Source organism: Chaetodon trifascialis, chromosome 23 (assembly GCF_039877785.1).
Source record: "Chaetodon trifascialis isolate fChaTrf1 chromosome 23, fChaTrf1.hap1, whole genome shotgun sequence".
Classification (NCBI taxonomy): domain Eukaryota; kingdom Metazoa; phylum Chordata; class Actinopteri; order Chaetodontiformes; family Chaetodontidae; genus Chaetodon; species Chaetodon trifascialis.
Genome location: NC_092078.1, coordinates 262,501 through 282,500, shown reverse-complemented (window position 1 = coordinate 282,500; position 20,000 = coordinate 262,501). Strand labels below are relative to the sequence as shown.

Genomic DNA, 20,000 nt, shown 5'->3' with positions numbered 1-20,000 from the left:
TTTGCTCCCATGTTCTCTTTGCTCCACTCGGGCTGCATCTGAAATAATAAGGCTACGATCACATGCCATGACGAAAAATTTCATACACACATACATTTATGGAACACACAAATGTTCCTGCAGTCAGATATACAAGTGCAGTCATAGTGGGGAAGTAATATTATAATGGCACTAACTTACGCATTGACACAGTTTGCGCCGTTTGGCAGCTGCAACTGTGTTGCTTTTTGCCTGGATTATTGATTTGTATTCCTCGTATTTATTAATTATTATTGTTTGCTCCTCCGTAGTGAAATATGCGGCTCGGGCTGATTTTTCCATGTTTGCGATTGGTCGCATGCAGCAAACTCCGCCCTTTTTATGTGAGCGCGCTCAGATCTGGATTGGACAAGCCTGAACTGAATTAGTGAGTTGATAGTCGGCTTTATGGTACTGAAAATCCGGAGGGCGGATGTCTCGTTAAGTGAAGCCCGATAAGTAAGAGGAAGCCCGGCTAGCTTAATCAAGCTTTATGGTACAGGCCTCTGGTGTGTTTGTATGTTTACTGGTGTTTTAGCTCTGGTTTGTTTGTATGTTTACTGGTGTTTTAGCTCTGGTTTGTTTGTGTGTTTACTGGTGTTTTAGCTCTGGTTTGTTTGTATGTTTACTGGTGTTTTAGCTCTGGTTTGTTTGTGTGTTTACTGGTGTTTTAGCTCTGGTTTGTTTGTGTGTTTACTGGTGTTTTAGCTCTGGTTTGTTTGTGTGTTTACTGGTGTTTTAGCTCTGGTTTGTTTGTATGTTTACTGGTGTTTTAGCTCTGGTTTGTTTGTGTGTTTACTGGTGTTTTAGCTCTGGTTTGTTTGTGTGTTTACTGGTGTTTTAGCTCTGGTCTGTTTGTATGTTTACTGGTGTTTTAGCTCTGGTTTGTTTGTATGTTTACTGGTGTTTTAGCTCTGGTTTGTTTGTATGTTTACTGGTGTTTTAGCTCTGGTTTGTTTGTATGTTTACTGGTGTTTTAGCTCTGGTTTGTTTGTATGTTTACTGGTGTTTTAGCTCTGGTTTGGTCGGATGTTTATTGAAGTTTTCTTTCCGTTTCGTGTAATATTTGAGAGAGAGAGAGAGAGAGATGGATGTGTTGAATCAGAAATAGCTTCTGCTATCTTTAGCTACATCAGTACTGCTAATGGACACACTCACACACACACACACACACACACACACACACACACACACTCACACACACTCACACATACACACTCGCACACACACACACACACACACACACACACACACACACACACACACACACACACACACACACACACACGCACACACACACACACACACACACACACGTGTTTTTATCACTTGTGGGGACGAGTCTTCTTATTCATACCAAGACTACCAGACCAAATTTAAACTGGGTTTAGACCAGTGATGAACAGTTCAGACATCTTAGAACAGATGCTGGTCTGCGGTGGACCAGTTAGCCCAGTTAGTTCCAGTATAAGTCAAGTTTAGGCGGTTTCATATCAGGTTCACTTGCTTTGAGACCAGCACAGGCCAAGTGGACCTGCTTCACCTTAGGCAGCTTTAAACTGGCTTTGGACTTGTCTCAGACCAGTTTTTAAGTTGTTTCATTAGGTTTCACACCAGTGTAGACCCATTTAGGCCACTGGGTTAGACCTTTTCCTGTGGTCTCACCAGTGTAGCCTGCAGTAGTTTGCAGTGTTTTCAGGCCTGTTCTCGATCAGTTACACGTTGTTCATTGTTACACATCAGACTGTACGAAGTAAACAATGGACAGGTGTGTCGTTTCTGCAGTGCACACCTGTTCTGTCTGACGAGATGACTGTTCACCCCACAGAGACCTTCACACCATCTGACTGAAACCTGTTCCTGATGTTTACTGGTTTGCTCATATGTTCACTGGTTTTAGCTTTAGGTGTAAATATCAGCATCAAGTTATACTTCAGTGTTCATACAACAATAATAAATGCAACATATTGGCTTCACTTGTTCGGATTACTTCGATCTGTTCTTGTTTGGTGTTAGTCCAGTGTTAGACCAGTGTTATAGAGCTTGGTCTGTACCAGCTCTATATGGAAAGTGTCCTGAGACAACTTCTGTTGTGATTTGACGCTATACAAATAAAACTGAATTGAATTGAATTGTTAGACCAGTGTCCGACCAGTGTCCGACCAGTGTTAGTCCAGTGTTAGACCAGTGTCTGACCAGTGTTAGTCCAGTGTTAGACCAGTGTCTGACCAGTGTTAGTCCAGTGTTAGTTCAGTGTTAGACCAGTGTCCGACCAGTGTCCGACCAGTGTTAGTCCAGTGTTAGACCAGTGTCCAACCAGTGTTAGTCCAGTGTTAAACCAGTGTTAGACCAGTGTTAGTCCAGTGTCTGACCAGTGTTAGACCAGTGTTAGGCCAGTGTCTGACCAGTGTTAGACCAGTGTTAGAACAGTGTTAGTTCAGTAATAGTCCAGTGTTAGACCAGTGTTAGACCAGTGTTAGTCCAGTGTTAGGCCAGTGTTAGTCCAGTGTTAGACCAGCATTAGTCCAGTGTCCAACCAGTGTTAGACCAGGGTCCAACCAGTGTTAGACCAGTGTTAGTCCCGTGTGAGACCAGTGTTAGACCAGTGTTAGTCCCGTAATAGTCCAATATTAGACCAGTGTTAGTCCAGTGTTAGATCGGTGTTAGACCAGTATTTGTCCAATGTCCGACCCGTGTTGAACCAGTGTTAGTCCAGTGTTAGGCCAGTGTTAGACCAGTATCCGACCAGTGTCAGTCCAGTGTTAGACCAGTGACAGACCAGTGTTAGTCCAGTGTTAGACCAGTGTTAGTCCAGTGTCCGACCAGTGTTGGACCAGTGTTTGACCGGTGTTAAACTAGTATTAGACCAATGTTCCTTCAGTGTTAGGCCAGCGTTGGACCAGTGTTGGACCAGTGTTGGACCTGCTCGGCCCAGTTCAAACCAGCTGTCTGATCATATGTTACTGGAGTCCTCTGTGGGCTCAGGGGGGATTCAAGCTGGAATCAGTTTACACCAAATATGAGAAATGAGTATAATTTTAATGCTGTGGGTGTGTGAGACAGGGGATATCTGAGGCGTGTTCGACAGCGTGTGTGGAACAGTGTGTGCGGCGCTGCAGGCCACATGTCAGTCAGAAACACGCGTGTAAACACAGACTGTAATTATCAGCCAGGTTTTCAGCAACACGTCAACAAACTTCATACCATCACATATTTATGGACTTCATGAGCCGCTGAACTCGTCCCTGCCTGAAACTGATCTGAAGTCAGGTCACTGTGAGGTCAGAGGTCAGAGGTCAGGACTTGCGTGTAAGTTATATATACACTGGTCAACCCATTCAAGTTACTTTTAATTGGTTTATATTAGTGTTAAACTGGTTTGAAACCGGTTTAAACTAAACTGACATTCAGGCACACAGGAGACAGACAGGTTTGGAGACAGACAGGTTTGGAGACAAACAGGTTAAGAGACAGACAGGTTAGGAGACAGACAGGTTTGGAGACAGACAGGTTGAAAGACAGACAGGTAAGGAGACAGACAGGTTTGGAGACAGACAGGTTAAAGGGGCACTCCAGTCATTTTCAGAGCTGTCTTCTCAGGTGTTTCCTGGTGTTGTGTTTGATAAGTCCTCCAGTGTCCTCGAGCGATGTCACTTGAGTCAGTGAGCCTCAGTCAGACTACACCCTGAAGCGAGTCTGTCGGTGTGGAGTTAGAAAGAAGTGAGCTGGATCTGCTGGATCAGCATCTGGCCTCTTCCAGGACCTGGTCTGTTCCAGTGTGGGTCAGCTGAACACTGTCTGTCTGTCTGTCTGTCTGTCTGTCTGTCTGTCTGTCTGTCTGTCTTTAGCTCCTCCTCTACACAGTGATGTCAGTTGCCAGGCAACAGAGTATCTCTGGGCCTTCTTGTTACTATGGCAACCGCATCACCATCTCTGCCTCTCTCTCTCTCTCTCTCTCTGTGGAGGTTTGGAGTCAAAATGAGTGTTTAGGTCACCTTGATGGTGTGTTTGTGTGTGTGTGTGTGTGTGTGTGTGTGTGTGTGTGTGTGTGTGTGTGTAAAAGAGACAATTAATAACCAATCATTTCCATCTATCGTAAGTTTGGACAGAAAGTCCATCTTCAGTACTTGTTCGTGGTTCTGGTCTGGCTCTGTGTGATCCTGGTTCTGGTCTGGCTCTGTGTGATCCTGGTTCTGGTCTGGCTCTGTGTGATCCTGGTTCTGGTCTGGCTCTGTGTGATCCTGGTTCTGGTCTGGTTCTGTGTGATTGTGGTTCTGGTCTGGCTCTGTGTGATCGTGGTTCTGGTCTGGTTCTGTGTGATTGTGGTTCTGGTCTGGCTCTGTGTGATCCTGGTTCTGGTCTGGCTCTCACACCTGATGTGATTTGTGTCTCTGCAGAAGTATCGTTACCAAGACGATGATACTCCACCTGTCGACCCCAGCCCTGGTCACATGACCCACGGACGCAGCACAGAGCTGAGCCACACACACCTGGACGGATACACACACCCTGCCGCACTCACCGTATGCGCACACACACACACACACACACACACACACACACACACACACACACACACATGCTGCCTCCCTCTGCCTTTTTTGCTCATCCGTCACCATGGCAACAACTGGAGGGGGGGCAGGGGGCGTTACCATGGCAACAACAATGGCCTGTGTGTGTTTGCTTAAATCATTTATTCTGTAAGAATTCAAGTCCCCCCCAGTGTTTCTCTCTCCCTCTCTCTCCGTCTCTCTCTCTCCCTCTCTCTCTCTCTCTCTCTCTCTCCCCCCCTCTCCCTCTCTCCCCCTTTTCTCTCTCCCCTCTCTCTCTCTATCATCTCTCTCCCCCAAACCCCCCACTCCCCCCCTTGGCCAGCAGCAGAGTGACATCACAGAGGGGAGGGGATTCCTTCAGAGAGTGAGAGACAGAGGTAGAGAGAGAGGGGGAGGGAGAGGAGGGGGGAGGGGGCGATGTGCAGCGGAGCGTCAGGAGGGTCGAGCGAGCGAGAGAGAGAGAGCGGGCGAGCGGAGGAGGAAGGAGGGATGACGGAGGGCGAGCGATAAACAGCTCCTCTTTCTTTTCGGGAGGATCAGATCGCTCTTCATCTGACGAAGGACTGCTGTCGTCCATCACCTCCCTCTCTCTCTCTCTCTCTCTCTCTGGAAGAACGAGGGATGCAGAGTGATGCTCTGAGCTGTCCGTCATGTCTGAGGCTCTGCTTCATCATCAGTCATCATCATCATCGTCGATGCGTCCAGGAAACGACGGCTAACGAGCTTAACGAGCGTGTGCTGAGCTGCTCCTGCTCTCTTTTCTGTTCGCTCGTTCATTATTCATCCGCCGCTCCGTCAGTCTTTATGTAACAGCCTGAAGAGAGACAGACGGGCGGAGAGAGAGACAGGCAGACAAACAGGAAGTGATGTTTGTGTCGGTGTGGTACGCCAAGAAGATGGGAAGAAGATTCATCAACAACGTGAGGAGAGCGAAGAGGCACAGGCAGAGGATGATGGTAGGACCCGCCGCATCACACATCAGCTGCTCTCATCAGCATCTGATTGGCTGCGGAGTGGAGGGGGGGGCTTTCGTCTAACCGCCTGTGTTGTCGCAAGGACAGGTGCCTCTGGCGGGAGGCGGGACAAGTGCTGCCTCACATCTGCTCTGATTGGGCTGCCTGTTATTTAACTGCGATCATGTGAGCTAGCTGCAGCTGTTAGCCGTTAGCCTCACCTGAAGCTAACGGCTAACAGCTGAATGCGTCTCTGTCTCATGTTTGACTCCAGCTGAACGTGTCTCATGTTTGACATTAGCTGGTTGTGTCTTCGGCTCGCTGCACGTCACAGTCTTCACCTTCGTTGTAGCTGTTAGCTTCCACACTGTTAGCTTGAGCTAAAGTTAGCAATGAGACCTTTGACCCTGACTTCATTCAGACATGGTGCTGACTGTCATCAGTTAGCCGCTCGTCTGTTAGCCGTTAGCTGTTAGCTGTTAGCGTGGTTCAGGTCGCCGTGGGCTGGAGGCGCGTCTAACACACTCACCTGGTGCACCTGTGGTGCTCGGTCATACAGGTGGCATGAAAAAGAATGATGGATGACAGGTGGGCGTGTCAGAGGCTGTGACACTCTTTTCGCCCTCTTTAAATGGCGAGCTGCCATCATGATAGCGTTTTGCATCTCAGCAGTCATCGTGGTGACCTCCTGCGCTCAGAGTGAAATATGGTCCACATTCTTCATATCGAGGTTTTATTGCTGAAATCATCAGTTCTGATTTGACTGATTTATCGAACGTGATCAGCGTCTGTGACATCATGTCGGCGAGTGCGGCCACGCCTCCACCTGTATTATAATTACGTTTGACGTGCTGACCTGATGGTGGATCAGTTCTTACAGGTGGTCCTGGGGAACATGAAGGTCTGAGTCGTCCAGCAGTCGTCCAGCAGCTCAGAGCTAGCTGCAGAGGGAGACAGAGAGAGGGAGGGAGAGAGAGAGGCTGTCAGAGGAAACGAGGAATAGGTTTAATTAATTCAGACAGAACTGTAACACAGCCTCTCTCTCTCCTGCTGTCAGTCTGCCTCTCTCGCCCCCTCTCTCTCTGTTATGTAAGTCTATTGAAGCTCTCTCCTCCAGATTCTCCGGAGACAAACACAGTGAAGGGAACTGTGGACAGACAGACAGACAGACAGACAGACAGACAGACAGACAGACAGACAGACAGACAGACAGACAGACAGACAGACAGGTGTAATCTAGTGTGTGTAACCATGACGATGCTCCCCTGCGCAGGTGTTTGGAGGGTCACCACCCTAATGAAGCCAGAATCACCATAGCAATCATTGCATCCCCTTGTCAGTCACATGAGGATCATTTAGAGACCAAACCACTGTTCCACATGCACACCTGGCCAAGCACACCTGTTCCACACAGTCACGCTGATCTGTACCACGGGAACCAGGTGACTTTAGCTCAGATGCTTCCACACATCACAGGGAGCACTGACAGGTGGAGGAGCCACCAGCTGGACGTCCACCTGTAGCAACACCTGAGCACCAAACATGCCAGTAGCCATATTAGCATAACAGCTAACGGTGGATGACAGGTGACACAGCAGGTGCAGGTGGGGTCAGCAGAAACAGTGACAGTGGCTCAGTGGACATCCTGACTGTGTCCATCAACAGGTGAAGCTCTGCATCTCTGCTCAGTCAGGTGTGGATGAGCTGAAGGCTGCGATCAATAACTGAAGGCTGACTGATGATGATCAATGACTGAAGGCTGACTGATGGTCGATCAGTGACTGAAGGCTGACTGATGATCGATCAGTGACTGAAGGCTGACTGATGATGATCAATAACTGAAGGCTGACTGATGATGATCAATAACTGAAGGCTGACTGATGATCGATCAATAACTGAAGGCTGACTGATGATGATCAATAACTGAAGGCTGACTGATGATCGATCAGTAACTGAAGGCTGACTGATGATCGATCAATGACTGAAGGCTGACTGATGATCGATCAGTAACTGAAGGCTGACTGATGATCGATCAATGACTGAAGGCTGACTGATGATGATCAATAACTGAAGGCTGACTGATGATCGATCAATGACTGAAGGCTGACTGATGATGATCAATAACTGAAGGCTGACTGATGATCGATCAATAACTGAAGGCTGACTGATGGTCGTCCTCGGCTCTTTGACCTTTTCTTCAGTGCCATTTATTCAGAAACAAACAGGAAGTGATGTAACGAGAGATGATGTCAGACACAGAGAGAGGTGGTCGCTATAGTTACAGTTACAGTTGCCTAGGTAACCAGCCCCCTGAGGGCTCAACAGCTGTTACCATGGAGTTGCCGTGGAGACGGTGGGTCATGTGATGAAAGTCTTCTCTGTTTTTCAGATGAACGGATCAGAAGGAGAGCTGGAGTACGAGGAGATCACTCTGGAGAGGGTGAGACACACGGAGACACAGAGAGACAGAGAGACACACAGAGACAGAGAGAGACACACACAGAGACAGAGGGACACACATAGAGAGACACACAGAGATACAGAGAGACACAGAGAGACAGAGAGAGACACACAGAGACAGAGAGAGACACACACAGAGACAGAGGGACACACATAGAGAGACACACAGAGATACAGAGAGACACAGAGAGACAGAGAGAGACACACAGAGACAGAGAGAGACACACACAGAGACAGAGGGACACAGAGAGAGACAGAGAGAGACACACACAGAGGCAGAGAGAGAGACACAGAGACAGAGAGAGACACACAGAGAGGCACAGAGAGACACAGAGAGACAAAAATATACAGAGAGAGAGAGAGACAAGTTAGGTCTAACCCTAACCCTGGAGAGGGTGAGACACACAGAGACACAGAGAGACACGGAGACACAGAGAGAGACAGAGACACACACACACACAGACACACACAGAGACAGAGAAACGCAGAGAGACACACAGAGACACTCACAGAGAGACAAAGACGCACACACACACACACACACACACACACACACACACACACACACACACACACACACATTCACACTCACACACACACACACACACACACACACACACACACACACACACACATTCACAATCACACACACACACACACACACACACACACAGAGTCTATTTTTAGAAGCTTTCTCTGGTTGTTGATTGGCTCACCAGAAATAAACTCCGCCCCTCAACATCTGGAGCTTATTTTTAGCTCCCTGCTGCTAATTTTAGGAAACATTTTACAAATGAAAGCAAGTGGAGCTGAACATTGACCTCTCGTCATTGGTCCAGTCTCAGCTGGATGTGGTCGTGCAGCCGATCAAACACTTCAACCTGCTCTAAAAAACCACCTGAGCTGGTTCAATGATACACATGCATATTCATGCTAATATGCTGTAGCATACTGCTAACTGTCTATGAGAGGACACCTGTAGCATACCGCTAACTGTCTATGAGAGGACACCTGTAGCATACCGCTAACTGTCTATGAGAAGACACCTGTAGCATACTGCTAACTGTCTATGAGAGGACACCTGTAGCATACTGCTAACTGTCTATGAGAAGACACCTGTAGCATACCGCTAACTGTCTATGAGAGGACACCTGTAGCATACCGCTAACTGTCTATGAGAAGACACCTGTAGCATACCGCTAACTGTCTATGAGAGGACACCTGTAGCATACCGCTAACTGTCTATGAGAGGACACCTGTAGCATACCGCTGACTGTCAATGAGGAGAAGACACCTGTAGCATACTGCTAACTGTCTATGAGAGGACACCTGTAGCATACCGCTAACTGTCTATGAGAAGACACCTGTAGCATACTGCTAACTCCCAGACGCAGAGTTCATGGGCTCAGGGATATGGTGGACCTCCTTTATTGATTAGGGTCAATCACTCCTCTGTTGTTACTTGAAATGTGTGTATGTGTTGTGTCTGTGTGTGTGTGTCCGTCCGTCCCTCTCTGTCCATGTGTGTTTGTTCAGGGGAACTCTGGTCTGGGCTTCAGCATCGCAGGAGGAACTGATAATCCTCACATTGGAGACGACCCGTCCATCTTCATCACTAAGATCATCCCTGGAGGAGCCGCCGCCCAGGACGGACGCCTCAGGTGCTCACATGCATTCACACATGACCTGATTCTTACCTGAACTTTAAACCGAGTCTGACCCTTTGGACCGTCCTTTGAATCAGTGAGGACCAGACAAAATGTCCTCACAGTGATGGCTTCTCTGTCTCTAGGGTGAATGACAGCATTGTATTTGTTAACGACGTGGACGTCCGTGAGGTCACTCACTCCATCGCTGTGGAGGCGCTGAAGGAGGCGGGGCCTGTGGTCAGGCTGTACGTCCTGCGGCGACGCCCACCGAGTGAACGCATCACACAGATCAAACTGATAAAAGGACCTAAAGGTAAGAAGCCTTTGAGGTTCTTTATGACCTTTAAACAAACTGACAATCTGAGCAGCCCTTTCTTTCTTTAAAGAACCTCGTTAGGAAGGTTCTTTGCTAATGTTATATTAACTTAATCTTAGCTTCAGAGAACTGTACTTAGAAATGTTCTGTGTAATGTTCTGAGAGAGTTCCTGCTGCAGAGCTTTATGGAGTTAAATAATCCTGCCTGAAACGACGCTTTCCCGACGATTTTACAGACCTCAAAACTTTTATGGAACTTAAGAACCCATAAGAAAGGTTCTCTGTGGATTTTTTATTGTTTCTTTGCGATAAATCAGGAAGCCGCTAACTCCATAACAGGCTTTCTGCTGTCTGGAGTTAGCAGCTTCCTGATTTATCGCAAAGTTCGGAAGTTGATGGCAGGACACTTGGCTATCGAGAGGCTGCCCATCATGGTTGAGGGAATGTGCAGGGCTGTCAGCACTCAGACTCAAGCAATAAGAGAGATCGGTCGCAAACTGGATGCAATTCTTGATCAAAATCGCAGGCTGGATGCGAATTCTGAACTCCTTCACAGGGTGGATTCCAACTCGGAGAAGTTGTCAGCTCGGCTCGGATCAAATTGACCACCGAATTTGGATATATTTGAATTACAGCCACTGGGAGACTCAGAAAGACTCAAGGCAGACGAAAATTGCAGTGCTGGCCTAACCTGAACAAACTGTTATCTTCATTGGCTCCCTGAGATAACCGGCCTTCCCAAGGTCGGTGTCTCTCCACTCTCCTGGATGTTATGCAGACAGGACGCTCTGGCCCTATCTTCTCCCCCAAACACCCTCTACTCCCGTGAACTTTGTTTCTGGATCAGAACTCTCCGAGGTCGTCTCCATGGCTACGGCTGTGTCTTCGTCATCAGTCATCAGACGGAAGAGACAATGGGGTGGGACTGAGCGGACATGATGTACATGGGCTTACACATACACTCACATGAAGACACATATAACACACACACACACCCCTCAAACTCAACGCCTTCGTGGCTCCCTCCCCCCTCCTTTCCTTGTCTGTGCTGCGAAACCTACGCCCCCCCCGCCCCCCCCCCCAAATGAAATTTCCCCAAACTTTTAGGCTGCTCTGAGGAACCATGTTAGTAAGGATCAGCTGTTCTATAGATGTTTGGAAGGTTCCCAGATGATCAGACAGGCTGCAGAAACATTCTAGTGCCTCAAATAATCTGTTCCAAAGGTTCTTTAGTGATTTTGCAGTCCTTAGAAAATCCTTATGTTGCTTAAAAGAACCAATTAGACAGAAATCTTTATCTGTACTGAAGAACCCTGATAGGAAGTATCTCCAACAGTCAAATGTGCTGCAGAACCTTTAGCCCGTTACAGAGGTTCTAGTTTTTACTGTGTTTTGAAGAAGAATGTACGATGGTTCTACAGACTTTATGACCAGACTGACGCTGTGAAGAACCCTTTTTGAAATATTTTCGGATGATTCTAGAAACTAACTTTTTTACAACGAATTAACAGAACACTCTCAGCAATGTTCTCTAAGAATTCAGCATTCTTAGAACTTTTATTAGAACTGTTCTCCAAAACCTTTTACATGCCTCAGACCTTTATCCTGCCATGAAGATACTGGTCTTAGAGACCTGAGAATCGGTGTTCTTTACAGAACCCTGTTACAAAGGTTGTCCAGTGTTTTTAATTATGATAATGCTTTAGAAAAACCCCGTTCTAAAGGTTCCACAGTGGTTCTGCAGACTTCAGAAACCTTTTTGTTTTTTAAAGAACCCTGTTACAGAACATCTGCAGTGTTTCTACTCAGACCTTATCCTGTCCCTGTCTGGTCCAGGTCTGGGCTTCAGTATAGCTGGCGGTGTGGGGAACCAACATGTTCCTGGAGACAATAGCATCTACGTCACCAAGATCATCGAGGGCGGAGCGGCACACCGTGACGGACGGCTACAGATCGGGGACAAAATACTGGCTGTACGGAAACACTCACAGGACTTATCTGTTGTTGACCCACAGGGCTCCAGTCTAACCTGACCTTTGACCCCAACAGGTGAACCATGTGTCCCTGGAGGACGTCCTGCATGAAGACGCCGTGTCGGCCCTGAAGAACACGGGGGAGGTGGTCTACCTGAAAGTGGCCACACCCACCTCGCAGTACATCCACCCTGCTGATCGATACAGCCCCCCCGACCTGACCAGCTGTATGTACACCTGTGAGCTCTGACACTTCCTGTTTCTGACACCTGTAACGTGCCGACAGAGTTCCTCCCTGCGGTTCTAGCATGAGTTCTCATCACAGACGTTTCAGCTTTAAATTGATCTGCACTTTAAACTCTTTATTTCTTTAATTATCGGCAGTAATGGTTCGAGCCCACCTCGACACCTTTATACTCTCCTCTGGGTATTTACACGTTAACTCTGAAATACAGTTCAATTCAATTCAATTTTATTTGTATAGCGCCAAATCACAACACAAGTTGTCTCAGGACACTTTCCATATAGAGCTGCTACAGACCAAACTCTTTATCTACAGAGGACCAACAATTCCCTCATGAGCAGCACTTGGCGACAGTGGTGAGGAAAAACTTCCTTTTAACAGGCAGAAACCTCGAGCAGAACCAGACTCTGGGTGGGCGGCCATCTGCCTCGACCGGCTGGGTGAGAGAGGAAGAGCAAGAGAGGGAGAGTGAGACAGACAGACAGACAGACAGACAGACAGACAGACAGACAGACAGACAGACAGACAGACAGACAGACAGACATGCAGTCACAGCAACAGTGACTGTCACACTGCGGTGAGGTCGTCCTGTCTTGGGTTATTGTCTTGTCATTTCCTGTTTTATTTTGAAAGTCTAACTCTCCTCTCGTTTCAGATCACTTGCCCTTCCTCTTGTGTCACCTGTTCGTCATCCCTGATTCCTGATTGTGTCCACCTGTTCCCCATTACCCTCATGTGTTTAAATAGTCTGCGTCTCCCTTTGTCCTGTGCCGAAGTGTTTCGTCTTATGTCCGATCACCAAAGCCTGCATCATAGCTCACAGCCACAGTCTGTATTTGTAAGTCTTGTTTCCTCGTCAGAGTGATTTTTTGTTGTAACTTCTGTAGTTTAGTTTAGCATTTATAGTCTTTTGAGTAATTTGCTTTCTTGGTTTGCCTCCCTTTGGAGTGATTTTCAGTTCATATAGTTCATAGTTGAAGTGAGTCTAGCCTCCATCTTTTAGGAGAGTTTTTTGTTTCTGTCCTGTTCTTTCTGTTTCTTTGTTAGCTCTTTCTCCATTCGGAGAGACTTTAGTTTAAAGTTTTGTAGCCTTTTGATTTTCCTCTCTGTGAGTGATTTTGATTTTGATAATTTTTATAGATCCGTGATTGAGATATTTTCCTCCTTTGGAGTGTTTTTTGTTTTCTCTAGAGTAGTTGAGTATTTTCATAGATCAGGTTTCATAGCCCCTTTGTTTGCTCTGCATTGAGGTTGTCTTGACTCAATAAAAGTCTGCTCACTGTCATTCTCTGCTCCTGAGTCCTGTTTTGAGTTCGGGCCTGACAGTGACAATACAGACAATAAACACAGTCTCCATGACGGCAGTCCTGTCGGTCCAGGACAGGGTGTGTCTTTGAAGGGCCTCCCTTCAGTCATACCGCTGATGACCTTGTTGTCCTCATGTATTTCTGCTCATGTGACCTCCAGAGGATGATTCCACTAACCGGTTTGATCCGGTTCATTCAGACTGGTGTGCACACCGTCACCAGAACGTGGGAACAACCTGAGGAGGGTCTTGGTTCACAGACCAGCACTAGCAGGACTTCAGACCATCACAGTGTTACGTGTCCTTTGTTTTTGCAGCCTACATGGAGCCTGACTACATGTGTGATTACCCACAAGCCCTCCCTCCTCCGTCACCGCGGCGATACTCACCTATCCCACGCGGCATGATGGGAGAAGACGATTATTCCCGGGAGCCTCGGAGGGTCTGCGTGCAGCGCGGGTCCACCGGCCTGGGCTTCAACATCGTGGGTGGAGAGGATGGAGAGGGCATCTTCATCTCTTTCATCCTGGCAGGAGGACCAGCAGACCTGAGCGGAGAGCTCAGGAAGGGAGACCAGATCCTCAGTGTGAGTACAGAGACCAGATCCTCAGTGTGACTACAGAGACCAGATCCTCAGTGTGAGTACAGAGACCAGATCCTCAGTGTGAGTGCAGAGACCAGATCCTCAGTGTGAGACCAGATCCTCAGTGTGAGACCAGATCCTCAGTATGAGTGCAGAGACCAGATCCTCAGTGTGAGACCAGATCCTCAGTATGAGTGCAGAGACCAGATCCTCAGTGTGAGACCAGATCCTCAGTGTGACTACAGAGACCAGATCCTCAGTGTGAGTACAGAGACCAGATCCTCAGTGTGAGTACAGAGACCAGATCCCCAGTGTGAGACCAGATCCCCAGTGTGAGTACAGAGACCAAATCCCCAGTGTGAGACCAGATCCTTAGTGTGAGTACAGAGACCAGATCCCCAGTGTGACTACAGAGACCAGATCCCCTGTATGAGACCAGATCCTCAGTGTGACTACAGAGACCAGATCCCCAGTGTGAGACCAGATCCTCAGTGTGAGTACAGAGACCAGATCCTCAGTGTGACTACAGAGACCAGATCCCCTGTATGAGACCAGATCCTCAGTGTGAGTACAGAGACCAGATCCCCAGTGTGAGACCAGATCCTTAGTGTGAGTACAGAGACCAGATCCCCAGTGTGACTACAGAGACCAGATCCCCTGTATGAGACCAGATCCTCAGTGTGACTACAGAGACCAGATCCCCAGTGTGAGACCAGATCCTCAGTGTGAGTACAGAGACCAGATCCTCAGTGTGAGTGCAGAGACCAGATCCCCTGTATGAGACCAGATCCTCAGTGTGACTACAGAGACCAGATCCCCAGTGTGAGACCAGATCCTCAGTGTGAGTGCAGAGACCAGATCCTCAGTGTGAGTACAGAGACCAGATCCTCAGTTCGAGTACAGAGACCAGATCCTTAGTGTGAGTACAGAGACCAGATCCCCAGTGTGACTACAGAGACCAGATCCCCAGTGTGACTACAGAGACCAGATCCCCAGTGTGAGACCAGATCCTCAGTGTGAGTGCAGAGACCAGATCCCCTGTATGAGACCAGATCATCAGTGTGACTACAGAGACCAGATCCCCAGTGTGACTACAGAGACCAGATCCCCTGTATGAGACCAGATCCTCAGTGTGACTACAGAGACCAGATCCCCTGTATGAGACCAGATCCTCAGTGTGAGTACAGAGACCAGATCCTCAGTGTGAGTGCAGAGACCAGATCCTCAGTGTGAGTGCAGAGACCAGATCCTCAGTGTGAGTGCAGAGACCAGATCCTCAGTGTGAGACCAGATCCTCAGTGTGAGTACAGAGACCAGATCCTCAGTGTGAGTACAGAGACCAGATCCCCAGTATGAGACCAGATCCTCAGTGTGAGTACAGAGACCAGATCCTCAGTGTAAGTACAGAGACCAGATCCTCAGTGTGAGTGCAGAGACCAAATCCCCAGTGTGAGACCAGATCCTCAGTGTGAGTACAGAGACCAGATCCTCAGTGTGAGTACAGAGACCAGATCCTCAGTGTGAGTGCAGAGACCAAATCCCCAGTGTTAGACCAGATCCTCAGTGTGAGTACAGAGACCAGATCCTCAGTGTGAGTACAGAGACCAGATCCTCAGTGTGACTACAGAGACCAGATCCTCAGTGTGACTACAGAGACCAGATCCCCTGTATGAGACCAGATCCTCAGTGTGACTACAGAGACCAGATCCCCAGTGTGAGACCAGATCCTTAGTGTGAGTACAGAGACCAGATCCCCAGTGTGACTACAGAGACCAGATCCCCTGTATGAGACCAGATCCTCAGTGTGACTACAGAGACCAGATCCCCAGTGTGAGACCAGATCCTCAGTGTGAGTACAGAGACCAGATCCCCAGTGTGAGTACAGAGACCAGATCCTCAGTATGAGTACAGAGACCAGATCCCCTGTATGAGACCAGATCCTCAGTGTGAGTACAGAGACCAAATCCTCAGTGTGAGTGCAGAGACCAGATCCTCAGTGTGAGTGCAGAGACCAGATCCTCAGTGTGAGTACAGAGACCAGATCCTCAGTGTGAGTGCAGAGACCAGATCCTCAGTGTGAGTACAGAGACCAGATCCTCAGTGTGAGTACAGAGACCAGATCCTCAGTGTGAGTGCAGAGACCAAATCCCCAGTGTGAGACCAGATCCTCAGTGTGAGTACAGAGACCAGATCCTCAGTGTGAGTACAGAGACCAGATCCTCAGTGTGACTACAGAGACCAGATCCTCAGTGTGACTACAGAGACCAGATCCTCAGTGTGAGACCAGATCCTCAGTGTGAGTACAGAGACCAGATCCTCAGTGTGACTACAGAGACCAGATCCTCAGTGTGACTACAGAGACCAGATCCTCAGCATGAGACCAGAGACCAGATCCCCAGTATGAGACCAGATCCTCAGTATGAGACCAGAGACCAGATCCTCAGTGTGAGACCAGATCCTCAGTGTGAGACCAGATCCTCAGTGTGACTACAGAGAGCAGATCCCCAGTGTGAGACCAGATCCCCAGAATGAGACCAGATCCTCAGTATGAGTACAGAGACCAGATCCTCAGCATGAGACCAGATCCCCAGTGTGAGACCAGATCCTCAGTGTGAGACCAGAGACCAGATCCTCGGTGATCTGTACTGACTGTGACTGACTTACTGACACTGCAGTCTTTATGCAGTATTACTGTGGTATTGAAGTAGTACCCTCACTGCATTGTTACAGTGATACTGGACCTGCACTGGCTGCTGGAGCTGCTGCACGTGTCCACTTCATGTCTTCACCTCAGTGTTTAAGTTCTCGACTGCTCTGCTAACGCTCCAAACTGCAGTACCTGCTTTCACCACATGATGTCAGACTGATTCTACTTTAATGTCTGGATGTGTGTGTGTGTGTGTGTGTGTGTGTGTGCGTGTGTGTGTGTGTGTGTGTGTGTGTGTGTGTGCGTGTGTGTGTGCGTGTGTGTGTGCAGGTGAACGGTGTGGATCTCAGGTATGCCACACATGAACAGGCAGCAGCAGCTCTGAAGAACGCCGGACAGACCGTTACCATAGTAGCACAGTACAGACCTGAAGGTGAACACACACACACACACACACACACACACACACACACACACACACGCACATTGTTTAAAGTCTAAAATCATTCACTGTTTATTCGTTGCACTGAAACTACAAACCAAAAACAAGTACTCAGGTCAAAGTACTGTTACTGCGTAAAAAGTGAGTAAGCTTGACATGACATCACGTTTACTTAGCTGAAGCTTCACTTTCAGCTTTCAACCACGTGGACACGAGCAACAATCATTTTAGACTTTAGACTGCGTCTTTATTGATCCCAATTTGGGAAATTATTTTGTTGCAGTAGCAGTTAAACATACAGGCGAACACAGAATGTACACAAGAACCACGTCAGTCCACCACGTTCATGGAAAAGGCTGCTTCAGGCGCTGCCTGTAGAGACATAAGAGACAGAGACGGAGACAGAGCACAGAGACAGAGCACAGAGACAGACACAGAGACGGAGACAGAGCGTAGACAGAGCACAGAGACAGAGCACAGAGACAGAGCACAGAGATGGAGACAGAGCACAGAGACAGAGCACAGAGACAGAGCACAGAGACAGAGCACAGAGACAGACACAGAGACGGAGACAGAGCGTAGACAGAGCGCAGAGACAGAGCACAGAGACAGAGCACAGAGATGGAGACAGAGCACAGAGACAGAGCACAGAGACAGAGCACAGAGACAGAGCACAGAGACGGAGACAGAGCGTAGACAGAGCACAGAGACAGAGCACAGAGACAGACACAGAGACGGAGACAGAGCGCAGACATAGCGCAGAGACAGACACAGAGACGGAGACAGAGACGGAGACAGAGACGGAGACAGAGCACAGAGACAGAGCACAGAGACAGAGCACAGAGACAGACACAGAGACGGAGACAGAGCGCAGACAGAGCACAGAGACAGAGCACAGAGACAGACACAGAGACGGAGACAGAGCACAGACAGAGCGCAGAGACAGACACAGAGACGGAGACAGAGACGGAGACAGAGCACAGAGACAGAGCACAGAGACAGACACAGAGACGGAGACAGAGCGCAGACAGAGCGCAGAGACAGACACAGAGACGGCGACAGAGACCGAGACAGAGCACAGAGACAGAGCGCAGACAGAGCACAGAGACAGAGCACAGAGACAGACACAGAGACGGAGACAAAGCGCAGACAGAGCACAGAGACAGACACAGAGACAGAGCACAGACAGAGCACAGAGACAGACACAGAGACGGAGACAGAGCACAGAGACAGAGCACAGAGACGGAGACAGAGCACAGAGACAGAGCACAGAGACAGACACAGAGACGGAGACAGAGCGCAGACAGAGCGCAGAGACAGACACAGAGACGGCGACAGAGACCGAGACAGAGCACAGAGACAGAGCGCAGACAGAGCACAGAGACAGACACAGAGACAGAGCACAGAGACAGACACAGAGACAGAGCACAGAGACAGAGCACAGAGACAGAGCACAGAGACGGAGACGGAGACAGAGCACAGAGACAGAGCACAGAGACAGACACAGAGACGGAGACAGAGCACAGAGACAGAGCACAGAGACAGAGCACAGAGACGGAGACAGAGCACAGAGACAGAGCACAGAGACAGAGCACAGAGACAGACACAGAGACGGAGACAGAGCACAGAGACAGAGCACAGAGACAGACACAGAGACGGAGACGGAGACAGAGCACAGAGACAGAGCACAGAGACAGACACAGAGACGGAGACAGAGCACAGAGACAGAGCACAGAGACAGACACAGAGACAGACACAGAGACGGAGACAGAGCACAGAGACAGAGCACAGAGACAGAGCACAGAGACAGACACAGAGACAGAGCACAGAGACAGACACAGAGCACAGAGACAGAGCACAGAGACAGACACAGAGACAGACACAGAGACGGAGACAGAGCACAGAGACAGAGCACAGAGACAGAGCACAGAGACGGAGCACAGAGACGGAGACAGAGCGCAGAGACAGAGCACAGAGACAGAGCACAGAGACAGAGCACAGAGACGGAGACAGAGCGCAGAGACAGAGACAGAGACAGACACAGAGCTTCCTGTTGTTGTCACTGGCTGAGGTGCACTCTGAACACACAAGCTAATGCTAAGCTAACACCTCACCGTCACAGCTTTCAGTTTCAGGAAGTGTCACTGATGAGTCCAGACCTGCTGCACCTGGTTGACCTTCAACCAAAGACTTTAGGGCAGAATCACACCTGACAGGTGTTACTTGGTTCCAGCAAATAAAGTGTGTGTGTGTGTGTGTGTGTGTGTGTGTGTGTGTGTGTGTGTGTGTGTGTGTGTGTGTGTGTGTGTGTGTGTGTGTGTGTGTGTGTGTGTGTGTGTGTGTGTGTGTGTGCAGAGTACAGTCGTTTTGAAGCAAAAATCCATGACCTGAGGGAGCAGATGATGAACAGCTCGTCTGGAAGTCTGAGAGCCAACCGCAGCTTCTACGTCAGGTAAACTGTCAGCGCACCTGCAGCCACCACACCTGCGCAGGTGGCTCACCTGAAGTACTAACATGGTGGACTGTGGACGGTTTCAGGGCCTTGTTTGACTACGATAAGCAGTGGGACTGTGGCGTCCTATCACAAGCTCTGGACTTTAACTTTGGGGAGGTTCTTCACGTGATGGACAGCGCTGATGACGAGTGGTGGCAGGCCAGGCGAGTGAACCAGCAGGGCGAGCTGGAGGAGCTGGGATACATCCCATCCAGACACAGGTGTGTGTGATACACACAGATACTGTAATACTACGTAGTATTGTCAGCTGCTCCGTACACTCCTGGTGTGTGAGCTAACTGTGTGTACTTGTGTGTTTCAGGGTGGAGAGAAAGGAGTGGTCACGCATGAAGAGCAAAGGT

The 20,000-nt window shown here is 48.8% G+C and overlaps 1 protein-coding gene across 3 annotated transcripts in view; it reads left to right on the top strand.

The window, feature by feature from the left end:
• LOC139351079 (disks large homolog 4-like) overlaps positions 1 to 20,000 on the top strand; it is a 30,615-nt gene that overhangs the window by 7,956 nt on the left and 2,659 nt on the right. Inside the window, exons 4-14 of one of the 3 annotated variants that reach the window (XM_070992744.1) lie at positions 4,416 to 4,541; positions 7,914 to 7,964; positions 9,521 to 9,645; positions 9,777 to 9,946; positions 11,786 to 11,922; positions 11,999 to 12,161; positions 13,790 to 14,058; positions 17,033 to 17,135; positions 19,500 to 19,596; positions 19,683 to 19,859; positions 19,961 to 19,998. In XM_070992744.1, coding sequence (XP_070848845.1) covers positions 4,416 to 4,541; positions 7,914 to 7,964; positions 9,521 to 9,645; positions 9,777 to 9,946; positions 11,786 to 11,922; positions 11,999 to 12,161; positions 13,790 to 14,058; positions 17,033 to 17,135; positions 19,500 to 19,596; positions 19,683 to 19,859; positions 19,961 to 19,998 — 1,456 coding nt within the window. Of the gene's footprint in view, positions 1 to 4,415; positions 4,542 to 4,916; positions 5,528 to 7,913; positions 7,965 to 9,520; positions 9,646 to 9,776; positions 9,947 to 11,785; positions 11,923 to 11,998; positions 12,162 to 13,789; positions 14,059 to 17,032; positions 17,136 to 19,499; positions 19,597 to 19,682; positions 19,860 to 19,960; positions 19,999 to 20,000 lie in introns of those variants that run through there. The other 2 variants (XM_070992745.1, XM_070992746.1) reach the window with 2 other exon arrangements.